This window comes from Acomys russatus, chromosome 10 (assembly GCF_903995435.1).
Source record: "Acomys russatus chromosome 10, mAcoRus1.1, whole genome shotgun sequence".
Lineage (NCBI taxonomy): Eukaryota > Metazoa > Chordata > Mammalia > Rodentia > Muridae > Acomys > Acomys russatus.
In genome coordinates, this window is record NC_067146.1 from 63958499 (window position 1) to 63982916 (window position 24418).

The window sequence follows — 24418 nt, forward strand, 5'->3', positions numbered from 1 at the left end:
AATAAGTTGAGAAAGAGTTCCTGGCTCCTACCGAGCAGACACCCCAAGAGTGCCAGCTGATGGGACTCCCATTTCATGGGCCTCATCAGTTGATACATGAGACAGAAAGCTAGTCAGTAGTTATTTAGAGAGCTTCTACTGTAATCTCTACAGTGAAATTTGTTGTTTCTATGCCAGTTATTTGGTTTACTTGTAGGATCAGTTCTTTTAGGTAGAATTATCAGTTCAAAGTTTACTCAAATGATGGGGCTACCTGTAATGTTCTCCATTGGTCAATTCATGTTCCCTTAAGCAGGACTAAAGTGACCAGTTTCACCTTGCCCCTGTAACCATGGTGGCTCTGGTGTTTTGTGCTAATTCACCTTGATGTGATATCAGAGAGTGTGCTTGTTCTTAATTGTGTGTTTAAGAGGTCACCAAGAAACTGTTTTAAGACTTTGGATCTTCTACAAAACCTTTTGTCGTGGACTGAATGAGAATGCCCCCTCCCCACCCCCACCATGGCTCATCCGTTTGAATGCTAGGTCACCAGGGAGTGGCACTAGTTGAGAAGGATTAGGCAGTGTGGACTCATTGTTGGAAATGTGTCACTGAGGGTGGGGTTTAAGGTTTCAGAAGCCCAAGCCAGAACCCCACACACACCTGTCTCTCTCCCTCTCCATCCCCCACCCCCATGTGTCTAAGGATAAGGATATGTAGCTCTTAACTGTGATTCCAGCTCCTGCTGATATGATGCCTTGCTCCATGATGATAATAAACTAAGTCTCTGAAACCATAAGCCAGCCTCAATTAAATATTTTCTTTTATAATAGTTGCCTTGGTCATGGTGTCTCTTCACAACACAAGAGCAGTAACTGAGACCCCGTTGTATAATTAATTTTAGCTACAAAGCATATTGCATTGTTCCAAAAGAAATACGGAGAACAGCATCTTGATTTACACTTTTGCTTTATACTGTTAAGAGTATTTTAAAATAAATTACATTAGGTATCAAGTCTCTTCTTGGTAGCCTGCTATCCTTCCCCTGAGTGCCACAGGACCTCCCCATCCAGGGGACGTGGTCAAATATGGGGCACCAGAGTTCATGTGAAAGTCAGTCCCCATTCTCCACTCAACTGTGGAGAATGTCCTGTCCATTGGCTAGATCTGGGTAGGGGTTTGAAGTTTACTGCACATATTGTCCTTGCTGGTGCCACAGTTTGAGCAGGACCCCTGGGCCCAGGTCTGCCCATCATAATGTTCTTCTTGTAGGTTTCTAGGACCCTCTGGATCCTTTTATTTCCCTATTCTCCCTTGCTTCTCTCACCTAGAAGGATAACAATTGAGATGTAATGTGAATAAATTAATAAAATATATTAAAAAATAAATAAATTACATTGGGTATATCAACAAAAAGTAGACATAAAAGGAAGAAGTGAGACAGGAGGGAGGTAAGGAGGAGACTACTCCATAGCAGTATAACATTAAGAAATCAGCCTTAACAACCCACAGCACCTGTATGTGTGTTCACAGGCACTTCATGAATTCATCACAGACCTGTGAATGTGAAATGCAGCTGCTCCCTAAGGTCAACAAGATATCTGAAAAGATTACTTAATTTTGCACATTTTTCTGTAAATCAATTTGCATATTATAGTTTCTGCAAAGCATTTGAAACAAACGAATGAAAATTCATAGTGCGCACTCATTTGTCAGCTCCCCTAATAAGTTATACCCCTCTAGGCAGGGAGTTTGAAATTCTCTATCTTCTGACAGATATGTTTCATCAACTAGACGAGCTATCTCTTCATATTAAAACCATGTGTTCATAGGTAAAAACTACAGCCAACTTAGGACAGTCTGGCACTATTAACTCAAGGAAGATTTAATATTGTAACTTCACACGCATCACTGTAAACAGCGTTTTTTAGATGTGGACTATGAAAATTGCTTACATTGCCTGGAGCATGTAGATAAACAAGAGAGATAAGGAAATCCTTACTTCCTTTAACTAGTTGGATGATCAGGCTGACCTCCTTACACAGCAAAAAGCAAGCAGAAAGTGTGTAAAGTGTCAGGGCAGTAGCAACCCTCTCTTTTAATAGACATGTTGCAGGCCAAAAACATGTTCAGTTTGGGCTATGTGAACATCAACTTTGAAAAAAAAATTTAATGAGTAGTATATCCATATACTTTAAAATTCAAATGCATAAAAAAAGTTTAGGATAAAAATTTTCTCTACCCTGACCCTCAGCATCCAGTCCACTGCTCTGATCAATTTCTTTTCTACCCTTACACAAAAAAAATTTCTGTATATACAAACAAAGTTGCTTATTCCCGCCCTTTAGTGCAAATGATCACACTCTGAATACACTCTTTATATTAGTATTTTTAAAATTATTATTAGGTTTTTCCTTTGTTAATTGTCATTTTACCTAAAATTTTCCTGGAGAGATTACCCGTTACCGATGCATAACACTGATCTGCTGCTCATGACATACCACACTCACTGTATGCAATGCGGCCGTTCATGTAGAGAATTCCCAGCTCACACGCATTGAGATGGCTTCTAATTTCATGTATGAGGTAACCTGCATGTGTGCATTATAAAATGTCTATAAAGTCAGTACCTAAAGTGGGCTCAATGAGCCAGAGAACCAAAGCTCAAATGGCCTCGTATGTTTACAAAGATTTCGCTCCACCAGCTGTCCTATCTCACATTCTCAGAGGCAGAATATCAGCTATCAATCCACTGTCTCTGCCCTGAGAGCCAAGCCCAGCATCGCTCCATGTCCAGCTGGAGTAAATTGTTATAATTTCAGATATGTTTCTTGCCATCAAAGAAGACTGCACTCACCTTTGGCCCCAAAACTGTTGACAATTCCTGGAAACAATCTAGATCTGTGGTTCTCAACCTGTGGGTCATGACTGCTAGAAGTGAATGAGCCTTGCATGAGGGTAGCTTATCAGATACCCACACATCAGATATTCACATTAGGGCTCATAACAGTGGCAACATTACAATTATGAAGTAGCAGCATAATAATTTTATGTTTGGGGGGGGGGTCACCACAACATGAGAAACTGTATTAAAGGTTTGCAGCATTAGGAAGGTTTAGAAACAACTGTTCCTGATTGTCACAACCCAGGGGCTAGGCAGTGCCTACTGAGAGGAGAGGAGAGAAGAGGAGAGAGGAGAGGAGAGGAGAGGAGAGGAGAGGAGAGGAGAGGAGAGGAGAGGAGACAAGAGGAGAGTGGTTTATTGAGGCTCCTATTGTGCATAGCACAATGACCTTTCACTAAAAAGAAGGGCAGAATGTCCCAAGTACTAGGGTCTCACAGAGTATCTGGTTCTCCTTCATCATACAAAATGTATATATATCTGTGGTCCATTTTAAGCTTTTAGTCTCTCTCTCTCTCTCTCTCTCTCTCTCTCTCTCTCTCTCTCTCTCTCTCTCTCTCTCTCTCTGTGTGTGTGTGTGTGTGTGTGTGTGTGTGTGTGTGTGTCTGTCTGTCTCTGTCTCTGTCTCTGTCTCTCTCTGTCTCTATCTCTCCCCTCCCCCCAATTGTCTCAATGATTTGCAGGAATTGGGAACCTTGTTTATATTTTTGCCCTGAATCTGTAGCACAGAGAGGCACTCAGATTATTAAATGACTTCATAAATTCTAACAGTCCTACCTGGTAGTCTTTGACTTAAAAGATTATTTTCCTTTTAATCAACCCCCCATTCTGTTTTACACTTAATCCTTTGTTCTCATGAGTTGAAGTGCCCCCTCTTCTTTAAATTTACATGGGCAATTGATTTTTTTTTACTTTCAGAATGATGCTGACAGGAGTCATCACTTGAACTAGAAATAGTGTTCTACTGATTGGAACATCTATAAAGTGGGCTTTATTGCCACAGCACTGTTAGTTACCCACATACTGTTGTGCTCACTCATAGCCTGTCATTGGGGTTGTCTTGTCTCTTTAAATGGACTAAATCTCTTCAAGGGGATAAAAGCAAAGCAGGTTTGCATTCCTGATGCTAGCAGGGTTTTACCATCAGGAAAAGTTAGCGTGCTGGTTCCCTCCCCTCGCCTCCCTTTTCTCCTCTCCTACCTCATCCTCTCTTCTTCCTCCTCCCCCCACCCCTGCCTCTTTATAAAACACCTACTCAGCTCTCCTCTCAACCCACAAGCCAAACCCCAAGGATTCTAACTCTAGCAAAGAAGCCTACCCTTCTTCTTTCAGACACACAGAGCAAAGCTGCTGCACAGCAACAGAAGGATCTGGAAGACCAGGGCCACTTCCTGGCAATTTGTCTCTTCTGTGGTTTCTGGGATTTTGAGGACAGGAGCCCCATGGACTCAGCTAGCTGCAGAATTCCTCTTCACAGCATCTTTTTCCATCCCCACTAATGTTGCCCTCAGACATTTTCTCATTTTTTCGTCCATGATCCAAGGGCTAGCATGAGAAACAGAAGAGGGACTCCATCCTTGCTGGACACAAGCTAGAGGCAGAAGTCATTCCTAAGCATCTGCCCACTGCACTGCTTACCTCAGCTCCTGGAGCAAGCCTTTGCCAAGAGAAAAGCAGTCTAAGGTGAAGGCTTCATTTTAATGAAGATATGGATAGTTGGGGATCAGCGATGAGGGGGCCGGGGAAAAGGCAGGGGCCAGCAAGGTCAGGAAGGGAGAAGAACCAAGGACAAGAATGCTGTGAAGAAGGCTGAGTGATGTGCTTCACTGCTGCTAAATATATCTTGCGGAAAATCGGGGATGGAGAGCAGCTTTGATCATATCTAACTTGGTATTTTAAAATGCAAATGCAAAAAAAAATGCAAATACAGACTGCTGGGTTGACTTCTCTCAGTTTGTTATTTAACTACTGCTTAGCCCTAAGATCCTCCTTGCATGATCTTTGCAATTAAAATAAGCTTACAATTGAAGCACTTCAAAGCTGAGTTGCAGAAGAAGAAAAAACACTATCCTGTAAGTATCTTTCAGGCAAACCAAGAAAATGCTAAGAGTCAGCTTGATTACACAAGGTGAAGGTAGGAAACAGAAATGTTGCAAATGCTTATTCTCAAGAGTTCAAATTAAAAACCAACATACTTTAGGATTTTTAAATGCTGGCTTTATATTTAGCCACATGTTAATCCACAGGTAGATTTCTTGGGGTTACGAAAATCAGAGTATTTTATTTTGCTGATAAAAGGCCCAAATATCTCTAGGCTGCACTGATCTAAAAAGAAGAGGCCTTACTGGTATGCCAATTTCAAGTGAGCAGACTGCTTCTTCCAAATGACCATCTTTAGATAAGAGCTTGAGAATATAGATAGTAAACTTATCTAAATATTGAGCCATATAAAATACATTGCACATAGTTTCTTCATAGGTGAGTTTTGAGCAAATGATTAAATAATGGCTTTAAAGTCATAATAACCCACTGTGGCATCTAAGTGCCAAGCTACATTGCATTTGCTTTATTATTTTACTTAGCCTCTATCATAGTCTGTGTGGCAGGTAAATTCTGTTTATTGACATTTTCCTGATGCCTCTGAGAAAATCCATGTGCCCTGGTGGGAAGACTTGAGTGGCAGTCAGAGGCATTACCCCAGCACTGTTTTCTAAGCTGAAGGATGCAGGAAATGGCAGGTGCTGAAAACACTGTCTGGACCCTTCCCTAAAACAGGTCCATAATATCTCCCCATACAAAGCACCCTTTTATTCTTTCAGGTTAGAGCATTCTTGTCCTAAGAGAGAGGAACTCTGATGTTAGCCCACCCTCTTTCTCCTGCCAACTCCCATGACTCTTGAGCCTAGCATGAAAACATTCAGGGTTAGTCATTTCTTCAAGTCTTCGCTTCTTTGTATTTTTTCATTTTTATTGTGTGTGTAGTGTATGTAGGCACAGGTACATGTGTATGAAGGTCACAGGACAACTTAGTGGAGTCCATTCTCTCTTTGCACTTTTATATGTGTTCTAGGTTGAACTCAAGTTGCCCTGCTTTCATGGTAATCACCTTTACTGAACAAGCCAGCTTCCCAACTCTTTTCATATATAGTTTAGGATGGTTCCTTCTCTGTCATATGCAACATTTATGTGCATGTGTATCTTAATACTCTACCTTCTGTCTGTTGATTTACAGGCAGTATAAAAAAATCAGTAGATGTTTTTCCTCCTTTACAATAAAGATGAGCTCCTAAAAAAAAAGAAAGAAAAAGAAAAAAGAACCGGTAAGCAGGTGTGTACACAAGTGTGTGCTTCTAAATAGAGGACCCAGAGGTTTTCATCTTCTTAGAAGAGATGTGGCCTTCCAAATGTCCAGACTGCAAAGAAGAGGGCAGCACAGTGTCTGTACACCTCACTTCAACTGCTCAAGTTGGTAATGTGATTAAAATGTTGTGTTTTTCACAACCCTCAACCAAATTTGCTGTTACTGCCCAGGATCCTTCTCCTGGTCACTAAGCTACTTCCTTGTAAAAGTAACATGCTGTGTGTCTTTAATCTGATCGGAGCTGTTTGCTTTAAATGCCATTGCCTCTGCAGAGCTTGGAGCAGGACCGTCAGTGTCCAGGAGTTATTCTGAGCAATCAACCAATTTGACGCTTAAGTATCTGTGGCATGCAAAACACAGCTCTTTTCTCAAAATGAACAGAAGATACTTGATGCTGAGCCAAATGTGAGTGACCATAGCCTGGGATATGGATTCATATGTCCCTGAACCATGGGGTCCAATGTGAAAGTAGTTGTTTGAGCTGCTAATAGTCATAGACCCAAAGAAAATCATAAATTGAGGCATTTACCAAATACATTGGTGGAGACAGTGGGTTTGTGAGTGACAGAAAAGTGAAGAAAGCTCGCCTGTGGGTGTCAGCTGCTGTCCAGTGAGGCTCTTAGCCTCTGGGTTGATGGAAGCTAGCCCGAGATAATTTTGGTTGGAGGTCTGCAGCACTGCAGTTCCCTGCAGTCCTGTATTGTAATCAATTGTCTAGGACCTTTAATGTGGGTGCAGCTTTAACACTAGGAGCTTCATACATTTTCACTAGTTGGCCACACATCACAGTTGAGGTTTTATGGTGGGATCAGGAAGGTTCATTCTTAGGATCTGTAAAAATGAGGTTGGCTAGGCAAGAGAAAAGTCACTGGGACAAAGAGTCAGTACAGATTTGTTTTCTTGGGCTTCCTTGTGAAACTATTAGGTATCCTGAAGTGCTGCCCCTGACTCCTCTATCCTGTGCCTTGGAGATAAGATGAGTCTTTTCTTTGGTATCTTTATGACTAGGAATGCAGACTGTGTCTAAATTAAAGGGCATGGTTTCTTGTGCTGTGCAAGAGAAGGAAGACAGAACAGAATTGGATGTTGGACAAGTAACAGAAGAAAACAGTTGAATGTGAGGAAAAAGGTTCTGACAACCCTTCTCATATGAACTCTGTGACAAGAATGTGCTAAACCAGCAGGGCACGGCGATGTGGTAGTGCATGCCTGTAATCCCATCCCTCGGGGAGGCAGAAGCAGGAGGATCTCTGTGAGTTCGAGGCTAGCCTAGTCTACAAAGCGAGTCCTGGACAGCCAAGGCTACACAGAGCAACCCTGTCTTGAAATCCTCCCCCCCCAAAAAAACCAAAAAAGAATGTGCTAAAGCAAGTCAGATGCCATCTAAATACCAGTTCCCAATAAACCTACACATCGCTGACCAAACTGGGAAGGTGACCTCAGAAAGAACTCCCACAACCACCATTTGAAAAGCATCAAAGATGGCTGGCCACACAGGACTCATCCTAGTACCTGGTGCCAGTTGGGTGTGTCACCCCCATTGAACTGGATCACCTTTGTGGCCCAACATTGGGTGCCAGACTGTTGCCAGAAAACATAGTTCTCCCCTCAAAAAGTGTATGAAATGGTTTACTCTGAATGAAATGAGTGACCCCAATCTGGGAATGTAGATTTAGGTTGTACCAATGACATGCTCCAACAAGAAATAGTTACATGAACTACTTATAGAAAAGTCATGAAGACATTTACCATATACATTGGTGAGGGCACTGGATAGCCAGGTTACAGGAAAGCTGGAGAATGTCTTTATAGGTTTTATATGATGTCTGATAACAATCTTAGCTTTTAGGACAATGGAAGCTAAGGTTTTTCTGATAGTCACAGAGATGTTACGTCAGTGCAGAGATGGGAAGGAGTAGCAATGTAGGGGACTCCAAATAGCCCAAGATAGGTTAGCTGTGGATCTGCAACATTCCAACTTTCTAACAAGTTGTACTCAGCCTTGTAGAGTCCTCAACACAGATATAAGGGTTGTTTTCATCCTGTGTTGTATGACTTTGTCGTTTTTCTAGTAGCTTCAGCTCATGTTTAGAATGTGGGAAGAAATAAATGTGTGCTGTACTCTGCAGAATGTTCCTAACCTGTTTGTAACTTAGGAGTCATGTTCAATTGTGTTTGATAAAAGGGAAGATGCTTGAGGTCTTTATACTTTGTCACCTCCTGGCTTCTGCAGAGTCCCACTTTCTGTAGAACTCAGTGCCACATAAAGCCATTGTCTCCTCCGATAAAGCTCGTAAAGAAGAATCTGGAGGGAGCCACTTAGGGAAGCAGCGTTTGGTTTTTACTGTAAAGTGCATCCATGCTGCCCATCCTCTTGGCCAGGCAGCCCTTTTCTATTCTGCTCTTAGGTTTGCTTTAGATACATGCTCAAGGGAAGAGCCCAGTGCTAAGCTAAGGAGATGTTAGCGCTGAGCTTTATAAAGAAAGGATGCTGGGCTCTTCACAGACTGTGGGTGTTTCTGCGGACGGGCTCACCTGTACACAATGCCAAGCATAACTGCATGAGCTCAGCTACGTGTGCCAATGACAGAGGCAAAGGCCAGCAGGGAAAGGGATTAGAAAATCTTACTGAGTATATGCCAGGACACTTCCAGTCCCTTACCTCCTATCTTGGCCACCTGAAGTCTAAAATCCACTGTCAGAGAACTGAAGACTGAGATGCTTCCCCAGGTCTCTAGAACACTGGGGTTGTAGCATTAAAGAGGCATGGCATAGGCATAAGCCCTAGTCTAGAGAAGCAGCCACTGTGCTGTGCTCAAAGATAGTAGCTGCCTAAGGCATGCTGGTTGGAAATCCACCCTTTCTATGTTCCTCCTGCCTCATGCTTTTCACACCACCCAACACCTCAGGTTTGGAAAAACCCATGAAGGGCTGAGGTACTTTGCTGCCTACCTTATTAAGTGTGGGTGTCTGCTATAAAAACAGTGGGCATGGTGTACTCAGTGAACCCATTGTCTGTGGAATGAGCACTGGAGGTTTAGGGAGTCAGCAAGCCTCACTTACCCTATGGTCACCAATTAGGAATGACACAAGGTCACCAACTAGTTCAGTGTTACTTGCATTTCTGCCGATCAGTGCTGTGAGCCACTTGCAAAAGAAAGGCTTCCTTTCCTGTGTAGAGTTGGTGTGTGTGTGTGTGTGTGTGTGTGTGTATGTGTGTGTCCTGTCTTTCTGAAGTTAGGCAATTGGAAAAAAAAAAACCAATCACAAGCACTATTCGAATTCAGTTAAAAAGAACTACAGGTGTTCAGCCTTGCAGTGGCTTCTGAATCCTGACTCTTAATCTTCTTCCTCCTGTAAAGCAGTGGTTCTTGACCTCCCTAATGCTGTGACCCTTTCGTACAGTTTATCATGTTGTGATTGGTGACCCCCCGCAACCATAAAACCATTTCACTGCTACTTCATAACCATTATTTTGCTACTGTCATGAATCATAATGTAAATATCTGATATGTAGGATATTTGATCTCTGACCCCCCTCCCCCTCCCCCTCCCCCAAAGAGGTGGCGACCCACAGGTTGAGAACCACTCCTGGGTGGGTAGTGCTTACACCATAGTCCCGCTTCATTGTCAGAATGAGGGTGTCATGGTTGGAAAGATGAGAGGAATGTGTGCCATGGGCACAGTTTCCATTATACCGAAAGACAAGTTCGCTTTCAGAGGCCTGGAGATTCATGATTGATGCCCAGTTTAGAGAGAATTCCTGAAGCTATAGGATCTTGTATGAAACTCCATAGTTTCTGCTGCAACTGACAGGGACTCTCATTCCCTAAACCTTTGTGAAGAACTTCTCAGCCCAGCCTTGACTTTGAGCTTCAGGCGATGCTTACAGAGGTAAAGCAGCTTAGACAACGTCCCTGGCTCTTAGTCTCTGATGAGCTGGACCTACCTTCAGCCAGAACCATAGGTAACTCAACAAACTTCTACTTTAGTGTCCCCTGTAATTTATTTTACAACTACATCCACTGCCTCCTTCCCCCACTTGAGCCTGCTGCCTGGATAAAAATAACAAGTTGCGACACGTTCTTGTGTTATTTAGATGTGGGTCCACTCTCTCTTCCGTTGCAATAATCCTTACACCTGCCACATTCTCTTGGCATTTAGCAGAATATTTTTTTCACTAACACAGAATAAAACTTAAACACTATAGCTTCTTACAGGTCGTCCACTGGGTACTTCTTATTGTGTCTAAAGATTTGTTACCAGTTCTGAAGCCAAGGCCCCAAGAAGCTATTGGTTACCTGAGCACACAAACAAAGCTACATAGAAAAACTGATTTCTGACTCCAGAGAGGCTGTCTCAAGTCCATCTTGTGTGTACAAGATCAGTTTGCCTTAGAAGACTAGAAATTAGGCAGGAATATCTGCTTTGCCAGCACTTAGGACAAGACCCTCAGACTCAGACAACAGTACTCTCCTAAACCTAAATCAAAGACCCTGTCACTTGGAATGTCTGTGCCCATGCTGATTTCTTCTACATGCCACCTAGTCACTGACATTTTGGAATATAGATGATATTGAAGAGGAATGGGGAAAATGGAGAAAAGAGAGAGAGGGCTACACAGAATGAGGAGGAAGGATAAATAACTCTAAGGATATTTGAAAAAGCCTTAAGGAAAAACATTTTATATTTACCAAAATTATATAACACTCTCTCTCTCTCTCTCTCTCTCTCTCTCTCTCTCTCTCTCTCTCTCGTGTGTGTGTGTGTGTGTGTGTGTGTGTGTGTGTGTAGCTTAAATGAAGTTGTGCCAATTGGACAGGCAATGCTCTCTTAATGAACAATAGACCATCTAACAAGAATACCTTAGAACCAAGCTTGAGAAACCTCTATTCAAGTTGTTGGTGAGGGTGGAGACCATGAGAGTTCCAAAACATATAGGTTGTTCCTGGGCCCTTAGCTATGTTCCAGAGGTGGATCAAGTCCCTACTGTTGAAGAAACCATGTGACTGGACAGAAGACTTGGAAGGTTTGAGCTGGATCTGACCTGAGGGAGTAAGGAGCACTAAAACATGGGAGGAGTTATATAGAGAGAACAAAGGAGGAACGTGACATGAGAGGAGTTACAAGAGGGGACCCAGGAGGGGTTATAGAGAAGAAAAGGAAGAGAGAAAATGATACACTTAATATTTCAATTAAAATAAAATAGGCATTTTTAAAATGCAAAAGAGAAATCTAGCTTTTTATGAGCTGCCTTTTGTATCAAAGGCAACAGACCAAATAAAAGATTCCATCCACATGCATTGTGATGTGCCAGTGAGGCTTCTGGAATGACTTAAAGGAGCATGAGTGACTCAAAGCCACTGCATCACCAAAAAGTACACCCAGGTGTGGTGATGGCACTCCATCCCTGCAGCACTCCGGTCAACATGCCAGCAGCTGCACTGCACAGTCACCTCTCCCTAGCAACTGCGTCTCTCTTCCTGAGGAGGGACCTTGTAGCTTCCTGGCCTTCTTGAACCTCATAGTCCTGAGATTTCTAAATTTCATTTGTTTCCTAAGCCTTGGGGGCTTCCCCTGCTGCCCTCCTGGAGACAATGCTTCAACGAACTCTTAATTATTAGGAGGAAATAGCTACACAGCAAATCTTTTTAAATCAAGAAAGAAAAATAAAAGCAAGGGCAAAGGTGAAGAAAGATGATGGGAAGAGAAGATACTGGAAGGGAGGGAGGGAAGGAGGGAGGAAGAAAGGGAAGGAAGGAGGAGGGAGAGATGAAGATTTAGAGAGGGGCCAGGATATGGAGGCTGTAGGGAAGAAACTAATTCTATCCAGATGCTGTCTTTTGTGGGGGCATTGATGCTGTCTGTTTTCTTTAGCTTTGTTGAGACCTTGTCCTGTAGCCTAAGCTAACCTGGAGCTCAAAATCCTCTGCCTTACACTCCCAAGTGCTGGGTTCTGGATGATGCTAAGAGTATACACTTATGCTTTAATGTCTGTTTATCTGATGTAGTAGAGACAGTAGCTTCTGGCATTTGGTGCAGAAAGGAAGAGAAAGTGGGGAACATTTCAGAGCTTAAACGCTGTGATGATCCCATTAGGAGTTATATTTGAGACCAGTGTCAATTGCTTGTCTACTAAGAAGAGATTTGGGGCTAGCATGTGTTAGCTGATCAATCTTGTCTTTTCCTCTTTAGTCTTCAATTGATGGCTAATTTGACCTCTATTAACAAAACTAATGAAGAGAATTACATTTCAATACGAGTCTGACACTGCATGTAGAAAATGGGAACAACACAGTGACTTATGAAAGCATTGTGAACTATTTTTTTATTGAAGCCTTTTAACTGTCAGATGATAAACTTCAAGCCATTCCTATTTTACAATTCTACTTGGCACACTCATTTCTTGGATCCGGCCACATAACACAGGAGACGGGCTGTTCTCTTAGCTTTATGAGACCTACCAGCTTTTCATAGCAGGTGTCCTAATTTTAATAGTCTAAATGTGGATTATAGAAACACACAGTTTAATAACTAAGACATCATCCTTTTCTTACTTCCCCAAATAACACTTTTTATGTTTTCATTAATATTTCAGTTTATAAATTAAAATATCCTATTACTGTCACATTTGCCAGGGGTTTTAAAATGTACATTTTACAAGGAAACGGCATCAGCTGACTTTTTTAATATACAAGATCCTGCTTTCTATCCTGTGGAGAGAATAGAAAATAATCCATCTTCTTCCTCCTGCCTTCCTGGGGTTCACAATATCTGTGGAGAAATGAGGCATTAATGTAAGGAACAACTAACAGTGCCAAGTGGTATGTGAAAACTACAATGCAAAGAACAAAGATGAGCAACCTGTGAATGGTATTAAAAGATAAAGACCATGACTCAATGGCTTTAGAGGCCTTCAGGGAGGAGATGAAATTCAAATGGGGGATTGCAGGACAGGGGCTGGTTTTTGTTGTTGTTGTTGTTGTTGTTTTGTTTTGTTTTGTTTTGTTTTCCAAAGGATGAAGGAGGTAGAGAGTTAGAGAAAAGGCACAGCGTACACAAGTGCAGGAAAAGGAGAGAAAGATGCAGCTGCGGCATTGCAGCTGGTGGCACTACAGTGAGAAGGAATAGGACGGGTACCCAGAGAAACGGGATCGTGTGCAGACAGCGAAGACTGGAGGCGGAAAAGTATTCAATACGCTAATATGAACAATCAGAGAGATAAATTTAATTTATCCTTAGATTTCATGTGATAGCAGACCAGGGTAAATAACTAGATGTAGAGTTCTCTATGAATGGAGTTTTGAACTGAGCATTTGATGGTGAATCTTCCAGTGTGAGTGTGACTGTGTTTACATCATCCGTGCATGTCATCCACCAAAACTTAGGGGAAAAACAAAAACAAACAAACAAACCTCCTCTTACTGTTTAAAAAAAATGGTAAAAGGTCACTTCAGATACATTTTGCTTTAAATCAGCATTTTCCCACCTAGTTCATATATCTCCCCTCTCTGTCTCCAACCCCACAATCTCTTTTCATTTAATACTTAGAAGGTCTCATCCTAAATGATTGAAAAACCTGTGCAGTCCTCTGCAAACCCGTGTGTGCAGGCATATGAAATGCTTGCTTGTCTTTTGCACAAGAATGAATGTGTGTGTGTGTGTGCACGCGCATGTGCACACGCGTGCGCTCTCTTTTCTGTTCCCTGATTATGTTTGAGAAAGTTCTTGCCAAGGGGAGAACTGAAACCTCATTATGCCTTTATTTCCGTGGTTACAATGCCTATCCCTTACAGGAGAGTAAGTCCTGATAGTGCCTACTGCTTCCCTAAGCCTTTTTTCCAGGTTTTGCTCCTACAAGTAACACTTGAATGAACACATCATTTATCCACTTATCATCCTATTGATAGAGTCAGCTTCATTGGGTCAGGGACATGCTTTAACAACTAATCTGCTGCCCTTGGAAAGCTAGAGTGAGATGCCTTTGCACCTGCAACTATTAAGATTCTTTCTTGCCCATCCACCTTTGCAAGTGCAGTTGGTCTAAACTACAATTCCAGTGTGCATTTATCTGATGACAAACTTGCCCTTCGTTTCTTAAGCTCACTGTATTCTAAAATATATTTTATGGAATTTTTGTTACCCAAAAGTTTTGAATTTTATCTAGCTATCCATTGTTTTTTTTCCCCCCTTAGTTTATATCTTGTCATAAAAGGGAACTACTGCTCCTCCTGGTACACTGATGGTTTCTAGATTGTGTTTCTTACATGATCTTTATCTATGTCCTGCATTTAAATGCTTTAGTTCACATAAATACATCTAGGATTTTCTCATCTGAAATATGATTAAAAAGACAAGCTCTCCTTTTCTTTTCTTCTATATTATTTATTAGCCCTTTCTATGAGATCCCTTAACAGACTTGTAGTGCCCCCTTTATTAAAAACTAAAGCCCCATTTACATCTAGATCCATTTCTGGATACTCTGTTCAGTTTCTTCATCTCCTCCAGCCCCACTCAGTACCTCACAGATGTAGTTCAGGTATCACTGCAGGGTTTTATGATTCTGACAAATCAGACTACCATGATGACTTCTGAAGTCCTTATGAAAGGTAGTCATATTAAAACTCATCCAATAGACATCACTGCAAAATAAACAGAAACCAATCAGTCAAAATAATATTAGTACAGCTAGACTATCTTTTCAAAGTCTTTCTACCTCAAATAGATTTTTATATAAACAGATACGAGACTTTCTGTTGTTGTTGTAGGTTTCTTGTGTGTGTCATTTTGTTGTCATTTGTTTGCTTGCTTTTCAGTCCTGGGGACTGAACCTATGTCCCCTGCACGTGCTGGAAGCTGCTCTGCTACTGAGCCGCATCCCTAGCCCTTTCTGTGCCTTTTAAGATAAGGTCTCGCTGCCTTGCCTTGCCCAGGCTTACCTTCCACTTCCTCTCCAGCCCAGGCAGGCCTTGAACTTGGAACTCTCCTGCCTTTGTCCTCTGAAATCTGGGAAAATGGGTCTGTACCACACCAATCTAGTTTCAAGCAGAAAATGAGCTTATGTGATCTTATAAAAGTGCAGTATTGTTTTCCTCCTAAAAAGGTATACAATACTAATGGTACTGTTTTCTTGATTCCACAGGCCAGTTTTTCCAAGGACTCATCCCTCTATCTTCCTAGTGAGTTCCAGCTACTTCCCAGTGGCAAATATCTTGGAACAGACACTGGAGTGCTCTTGGAGAGAACTCCCATGGGGACTGTACCTGACCCTCTCAGAGTGACTAAAGCTTCCATAGTGCCTGTTTCCGAAAAGGAAGAGGCTGGACAGGAGCTTCAGAGTGTCTCACCACAACCAGCTCAGCCAGATAAGAATGCCAGTGCCCCAGGCAATGCGACTGCAGAACTCAGCCTTAGGCTCAGTGCAGCTGCTGAGGCCCTGATGCAAGCCTGTGTGCATGACTCCAGTGAGCAAGACATGGCATCTCCTGGTGTCCTCAATAAAGTGGAGCAAGTGTGCCCCACACACAACACTCCCATTGACTCCCAGCTTCAAGGAAGCAAGGAGCCGGCAGCACCAGGCTCGAATTCTACAGCAGGAAAGGAACTTATATCTGCTCCATTTCCAAGGGCAGCCATTCAGCACACTCACCATGCTGTCCGAGGAGACCCACCAAATACTAGTACCTGTCTGGTACCTGAAGATTCCTTGGAGAAATCAAAGGCAAACTCAAACAGTGAGAAACCTGAAAAGTCAAGTTGTCCTAGCAGGGTCACGTGTTGCAGCAGCAAAAGTCAAATGCTCTGTGATTTTTCGTCTCCAGAAAATATTCAGGGTACTGTACAGGCTTCAGATACTGCGATAGGAACTCGCTCATGCGCTTCTACAGACAGACCTGAGGGAGAAGGGCAGAAAGACATCAGCCATGCCACAGTGGGATTCACTGAACCTCCAGCAGGAAGGGCATGCCCAGAGAACAAACAGCCCTCTGGTACCAACTCGGACAGCCTAGATGAAAGGTCTGAAAAGCCTCCAGTATCCCTCCTCACCAGCAGAGATGCCACATGTTCTCTAGGTGCAGAGTCGCTGCTGCCCGCTGAGCATCCGGTGTCAAGGTTCAAAGAAGCCAGTACAATGACCTGCCAAGCTGAAAGCGAGCCGAAGGAGTTCCCTGGCAGGGCTTGGCAAGATGCCGAGGTGCAGGCAGTGGCAAGTATGGAGAGCAGGTCTGTCTCTACGAGCCCCAGCATCCTCCCCGCGCTCTTAAAGGAAATCCCTGCCCCTGAGCCGGAGCACGGACAAGAGCAGCTCCGTGTAATTTGCCACGGCAAGGGCAGTGGAGGCCACTTGTTGGAACTCTCAAACAGCATGGAAGAGCCCCAGAAGTCAAGGCAACGCCCGGTCATTGAACCACAGGTGCACATCCAGGCAGCTGCTGCCACTCCTGCAGTTTTCAAAGGGGGATGCAAACCAGGGAACAAACCAGCCGAAGCCCTTAAATCCCCACCGATCCATGTGGCCTGCAGTCAAAACCAGGATACCGTGGAAGATGGGACGTCTTCAGCAAGCAAAGAGGCAACCTCCAGACAGCTTACAGGTATGAATCCTGACTCCCAGAAAGCTAGCTCCATTGGCCAGATTTCCCGTGTGGCAGGGAGTCAGGCTGAGATAAGTCATCGATTGGGGAACTCTGAAACCACTCCACCTGAGTTTGTAGCGAAAACTACAAATGACCAAAAACCAGAGCCAGGCTGCAAACTGCCCGACTCCCGTGGAGGTGCCAACAAAAACGACCAGCTAAAGAGCTCAGACCCTGCTGATAAAAGAGGTGCAAAGGACCAGAAGCCTGCTTCTTCTCCTCTTAACGTGAAAGAGCGTGCACCTGGGGCCACCAGCACCCCAGATGCTAAATCCCTACTGCTAAATCCTAAATCTCAAGGAAATGAAGGTGCTGCGGCATCAGAGGTCAATCCTGAACCCTCCCCAGGGAGGAAGAGCCTGCAGAACACCTTGGAAGAACACAGGCAGACCAAGACCGTCACGAGCCTGAGCCTGCCATCTGAAGGCACAGGTGATTCAAGCCCAGGCTCTGGCAAGAGGACCCCTTCTCGCTCTGTCAAAGCTAGCCCGCGTAGAGCCAGCCGGGTCAGCGAGTTCCTGAAGGAGCTTAATGTGACAGCAGCTGCTGCCCAGGTGGGGCTCACACCTAGCGAGAAGAAGAAACAGCTGGGTGCAGACTCCAAGCTGCAGCTGAAACAGTCCAAGCGAGTGAGGGACGTGGTGTGGGATGACCAGGGCATGACCTGGGAAGTGTATGGTGCTTCCTTGGACCCAGAGTCTCTGGGAGTTGCCATCCAGAACCATTTACAAAGGCAAATTAGGGAACACGAGAAGTTAGTTAAAACACAAAGTGGCCAGTCTCGAAGATCTATTTCCTCAGATTCTTCTTCCAGTAAGAAGCTCAAAGGGCGACAGCAGGGCGTCCTGCAGTCCATGCTGCAAAACTTCCGGCGCCCCAACTGCTGTGTCCGTCCTGCCCCATCTTCTGTGCTAGACTGAAAGGGAACAGCGCTGGTGTAGGACTTAGGGTATTTCTTGCGTCTATCCATGTCAAAGCTTAGAAGTTTGACTTTCTGTTTTGTTTTGGGATTGTCGTTGGTTTCTGAGAGACCTAGAAGTAAAGGCAAGTATTTAGTTTAAGAATTAGCTATTATGAGTTATTGGGTCCTCCATAAATAAAATGCTGTTTCACAGTGATAGAAAGAACACAAGAGGCCAGGCAAAGCTTGCAGAAGGTCTGTACCCCTAATTCAGAAGAAATAATCTTCACTAAGGTTTTTTTAAAAATACATTTTTGTTTACACACACACACATTTTCATTGCGCACAAGTCATTTGGTATTTTCACCTTAGTCTATTACAGGGTAGTATTTCCACTAAAATATCTGCTTTATATTACAACTAGCAAAGCCCACTAATAGCAACACTGTGGTAATTTCTGGTATTACTGAAGTAAGGATATTAGTACTACAAAAGTTTATAAGCCTTAATGTGAAAAACTGATGCAAATTTGATTTATTCCTGGGACAAGTAAGATGAAACTAAAATATTCAAAACTATGTACAAACAAATAACAATTGGCTACAGACACCTAAAGCTAACCCTTTTTATGTGAATGCTGCCTGTACCAAACAGGAACTTATATCTGTACACTTTCCAGCATTGAAATCAAAGTATATCTCTGTCCTTCTACCCAAATTAAAATGGTATATTCTTCCACTAGAGGAAATGTTTGCAACTGGAGTCATGAGATTATAAGGATAATAGTAAATCTTGTATTGTAAACGTGTCTTCTGGTAACAGTTTCCGAGGGCTTACATGTACAACCTAGATTCCTTCAGATTTAGCACTTTTAAGAGGCACAGCTAAGTGTTAGGGATCTTCGTGAAATGACAGCTGGAGCTTTGGGTGCCCACTGGTTTCTACAGAGGGAAAGAGACATATGGAATGTGAGAGAAGATCTGTGGGGCCACTGAGCTGGGGTGACAGCAGCAGCTTGCACATTGGGATGTTGTGGAGGAGGAGCATGGCAAACATTTAGTGAAGGCCTTCCTTCTAGCATTCATCTCCAGACACTTGGACTAAGACGAGGAAGAAAGAGCAACCGCTTACTGCCTTTGCTGAAACCACTCCTGGTGAGCTGGAGAAGTGTACCTGCCATGAACCCCCCCCCACACACACACACACACAAAACCCTCATGGAGACTCAATTATCAATGGTATAGCCAAATATCTATTTTGGGTTTTGTCAATTTATTTCTGTTTTGTAAATTATAAACATAAAAGTCATACCTGAGCTCTAAAACCCGAGCTGCACTGCATTTGATTTCTGTGAGAGCAATTTAACTTGTGTGTATAGCTGCATTAAGTAGGCCACGGTGACAGCACCCTCTGAGTTGGAGAACAATAATTACAGTGTTATACTTGGAAGCTATAACGGAGTTTTTAATAAGGCACATTTTCAGTTTCTTACTAATTGGCCTCTATTAAGGATGCTTTATAAAGTAGAAATTACTGTCAAATTACTGATCAAATTGCTATATTAATGATTAGATATTTAGTGTAAAACTCTCTCTATTAGTGTAAGTATTCATTTGTCTCTGACTCCCTTGCCGGGACTTTCTCTGTCTCCTATCTTGCACACACTGGGATCTTCTGTCACATGGTCGCACCCATGCTGTGTATGAGCAAGTAACCTCCAGCATACACAGGAACAGCTGTCCACAGGGCCCACTCCAGATGGTGGGCCCCGACAGTCTTCTACCGTGAAGTGCTGCAACAGGCTGTTCCTACATTCAAGTAGGAGAGAAGAGAGACTTCTGACCAATAATAATGTGGGTTCGGAGTAAACACAGAGATATTAAATGAAGCCAAGAACTGAAAGAGTTGTCAGCATCTGTCCCAAACTCTAGAACTCAGAACTGCTCAGTTTGGTGTGGTGCCTCTCAAATCAAAACCTTAAGAAGAAATAGTTCGTTACTAAATTTTCTTTTCTTTGGTATCAAAACTAAATTCTTAATTTATACAAGACTCTAGAAACATCACACAATGGTACAAAGAGGTGTTTGCTTGGTTCCTTTTGCCTCTTACAGAATTGAGTGCTTTTAAAAACAGCCGTGGAAATGCCTCACCAAATGGCATTAAGCTGGGAACCCGTTTGTATAATGGTACCTACCCATAGACAACCTCATAGTAAAACCCTGTTTGAGGTTTTTCCTTCACGTGAGTCCATGACACAGGATTCAACTTTCAGAACACCACTGGGACCTCTTGCCTTTTCCCCTAGGGTGGTACATAGCGGCTTTCCTAGCAATTCTTGCTGTTCTTGCTTTATCTGTGTGATATACAATGGTTTGAGAGTTATTTGTGGCTATCATTAATTTCTTTCACATGTCATTTAGACCTTCCTAATACATTTTAGATCTTGAAATATAGACCATAAATGTTTTATTAAAGAAAGAAATAGAAAATATTTCTGGCATCAGTAATAAAGGAAGTAAAAACTCAGGGTCTGAAAGTTCATTTACCATTTACAGTGTAAAGATGGTATACCACTTACCAAGAAAATACTAGAATCCTTATTTAAACTGTGATTGTTCAGTTTCTATGACCACAATACAGGCACCCTAGCTTCCATTGTAATTTATTTATTATGAATGACTTTCTAAGAACATCTTTTTGAATTTGTTTGTTTTGATGTCAGGCCACCCATGTAACATATAATAAAATACTGATTGATCTTTCATTTGGAATCAACAGCATAAAATGAATATTTTGTTATGTTATAGTTAAGCAGAGGCCTGTGTGTATCTATTTCCAAAATGAAATAGTTGAAAAACAGATTTGTATGGGTTCCTACCATGACAAGTTCAGCTATCATGAATGTAATTTGATATTCGATATTTTTTCTTTCACAATCATCCAGTGCACACTATTTTGGATAGCTGTATTCCCTGTATTATAGAATAGGTATAAAGCTGAGGTAAGTTGGACTGACTGTGCCTGTGAAGCCTCTATATAGAGAGCGAACTTTGAAAGCCAATCCTTAAGAGGAGCTTGCTGTCTTAACACAGAATGATAAGAATAAGGAAATGGCCATTTGTTTGGATCTGAGAGTCTTGGGGTTTGCTGTTCCCAGTTCGTGCTGTTTTGCTTCACTTGGGGATACTCCATCATTCTGGGTGTGGTGTATTTGCCACTCCAAAAACAGAACACAGGGGGATTTCAACTTCTGTTAGTAGGGGATGTTTGACAGTGTGCTTTTAATGTCACTTGTATAGGCTTCTTCGTATTTACTATTACATTTACTGCAAATACGCGGGAAATCAGTTTCCTTTTACTTGTACCATGAAAGTGTTTTTAAAGGATCCCCTTCTAGTGTGACATAATTCACTATATCTCTTGTCTACTTTTTCTGATCAGTATAAAGGAAAAAAAAATGTATTAGAGTACCATTTGTGTATAGGTTTATGTGCTTTTATTGAATACTGGCCAGTCATGGTCTTATGTAGACTCATATTTACTAATTATCTACAATGCTGCCATGGAGATTAGGCTGTCTATTCTCTCCAGCTTTGCTCTTAGTGGTGTGTGAAAAATAAGCTTGTGAATTCCCCAGTGTGGTGACACAGTAGAACTCTGAAGTATCTTCAGTGGGCTACGACATTGTCACTACCCCTGCTTTGCCTACATGATGAATCGGAAACCTTGTTTCTGTCCATGTCAGTACCTCCTGCATCACACTTACACCTGAGCATTGTGTTTTCTATTCGCTGTGTCCCTTGATGTGTGTACAGCCTCATTGGTTGGTTCTCTCCAAATGCAGGTCGGCTGCTGCCCTGTGGCAAATGAAACTGGCAGTCTGTGAATCTCCTGCCATCCTTGGGACCATACCATCCCCTAACAAAATTCTGCATCTGACGAGTGATCATAGATGTCATCTGTGCAGACACATAGGCTTACAAATAACCACGTGATTTTGAGCATTTTTGCCAAATAGCTTGGTAAATAATGAAACAGATTTCCACGAGCTCTATCTTTCTTTTGGAACAGAAAGTATTCTCCTTAGCTACGGAAATCAAACAAGTTTGATTTGCAATAACCAAGAACATGAATAGAAGAACTGAGGTGGGGGGTTTCGGTCTCACACTGGTCTCTGCCAGAAGTCTTTATTGCTATATTTGAACAGTAATCACTCACAAGCTACTCACTTGCCACAACCGAATAACCTCTCTCCAAGTCAGTCCAGGCTGTCTGTAATCATGTGTATAGACAAACAACAGACAATCCTGAAACCACTTTGGCTGTTAAAAAAAAAAAAAAAAAAAACCTAGGTGACAATAACTATAAAGGACATCCAAATAACTGCGGACTCGATGAGATGACAGTGGGGCCAGAATGGTGCAACAACGTGTTATTTACACATTTTTTTCTAAGATTCCTCTTCTCAGAAACCAATTTGAGAATACAGACTGTTGACTATGACTCTAAAGCCAAGCAATACAGTGCCCAAAAGAGGCTGTTAGACCAGCAAGTGTACCAGCTGTGGGCACACATTGTGTCATTATAGTTTACTCTGGGAAGACTGACTGTAGCTCAGAGGACATGTGGAGGCACAATTTCTGCTTTCTGTTGGAAAGCCTGGTTAGATGCTTCACAGAGAGAAGCAGCCATGAGCACAGTGTGAAGTGGCCATGAGCAGAGATTAGCTCCCATCTCTGTCTCACGCCAGCCATGACAGAAGAGGAGCCACTGAAAGTCTTGCTAGCTTCAAACTCAGACCAGCTTCAACCAGAAACTTTGTCCAAGAAAAAAAAACGGTTGAACTTACAGGAATTTCTCTTCCTGGACACTAGCACAGCATGTGCAATTCACCTAACTTGGCCTAGTGAATTGCTAGATATCACAATGGAAAGCAGGCTCTGAATGAAAAAGTACTAAAACATGAGCCCTTCTAGCAAAAGGAGTCTCAAAGTATGCCTCACAGAGAATGTTCTAGATAATTTCTGAATGCTAATTACTCACTAAGCATCTTGCTGAGTTCAAGTTCAAAGTTAATTGGCTGCAAAGTATTGGGAAGTGAGTCGTGTATTTCACACTTCAGGAAAAGACATTGCTGATCAACCAACAAAACAATGATGATGCTGAGATGCCCTCATGGTTTAGGAGTGCTGGGGAAAATTAAATGGGAGATGAAGTTTAACCTGCAGGTCTCCTCAATGTGGAAAGATCATCAGGTTCTTCCTCCCTAGGGAGGAAATTATAATTTGGTTTTGTTATTTTGGGGGGGGGGTTGTTTTGTGGTTTTGTTTTTATTTGTTTGGTTTTTTTTTTTTTATATTGCTGCTAGTATTCACTTTTGTTCTTTTAAAAATTAAGCTGTCTCTTCTTTAGAAAAACTTGTACATTTTTTCTGAGTTAAACAGTTCCTTTTGGATTCATGTGACTTTTAATGTTGCTTTGTGAAGTTGGAGTGTGGAGCAAACCACACTGGATGAACTAAGGGGGCTTGTCTTTGTTCAGAGGCATTCCTGCAGAGTTTAGTGTAGCCTCATTAGCATTCGCTTTAGGCCATGTCTTGGAGTAAGTCACTTTCTATCATGTCTTCAATGATATAGATACATTGGAACATGGCAGTATTCTAATTCTGCGCCTCTGTCCTTAAAAGAGAGTAAAGACTGATAATGCTTACTGTAAGGAGATCTACAGATACCTCCTATTAAAGATGAGAAAAGTCAACCTGGCCTGGAAACTCAAGAAAACCTCTGGAATACTAATTACTAATTATCTATATTTATTTACCTCTGCTCTACTAACGTGTGGAAAAATATGTTGTTCGTAATACTGTTGCTGGTTGTGATATGTCCATACATTCTATAAGTTTGTACAGTCTGTGAGTGATTGCTTTGCCACTTTTATGTGTAGGAAAAAAAATAGCATGTTATAGCTTATTTAAAGGCTGCTTCCTATCACCAAGTAGGTATAGATGAAGGCAAGTTAATAAAGTCAACAAAAGGGTATATGCGTGTGTGTGTGTGTGTGTGTGTGTGTGTGTGTGTGTGTGTGTGTGTGTCTGCCATAATTGATCCTTTCAGGAAAAGGTAAGGAGGGACTGCAGTTGGTTTTGCTTTGTTTCTTTATCATCTGTAAGAGTTAGCCAGGATAATACCCACAAAGCCTGAATGCAGTGCTCGGTACATCGGCATGTTACTAAGTATGCCGGAGCTGATTTCACATGCCATTAGTCACAAGTAAGGTCAGTTCTTTGACCACTGGGTTCATTTACATCCCTCACACATCCTCTGTGTTAATTGTGTGACAGTGTGTGCATACCATAGGTGTGACTGTGTACATACTTTGTATGAATTATCTAAATTTTCTAAGCAGTTGCCAGAAAGCAGTATGAAGAAATAATTATTCAAATGCCTCGAAAGGGATGATCAACATGTATTTTTATTTTCTACACATAAAATGTAGATATAGCCAAATGTAAATAGCATATCCAAATAGATGTGAACACAAAACACCTTTTATTCATACTACTACATTAGAATAAATCAACAAAACCACTAATTATTACCTACATCTTTCCATAATTTTGTAACTTTGTATCTATTAAT

At 42.2% G+C, this 24418-nt stretch overlaps 1 protein-coding gene across 1 annotated transcript; it reads left to right on the forward strand.

The window, feature by feature from the left end:
• Positions 1-15455: 15455 nt before the first annotated feature.
• On the forward strand, positions 15456-18103 carry Gprin3 (GPRIN family member 3). Its single transcript, XM_051152262.1, has one exon. The coding sequence runs from the start codon at positions 15493-15495 to the stop codon at positions 17797-17799; it is 2307 nt and encodes a 768-aa protein (XP_051008219.1). The 5' UTR covers positions 15456-15492; the 3' UTR covers positions 17800-18103.
• The last annotated feature ends 6315 nt before the right edge of the window (positions 18104-24418 follow it).

What these genes read in the sequence shown, in the direction of transcription:
- Gprin3 (XM_051152262.1), top strand. Translation starts at nt 15,493, where the DNA reads ATGGGGACTGTACCTGACCCTCTCAGAGTGACTAAAGCTTCCATAGTG.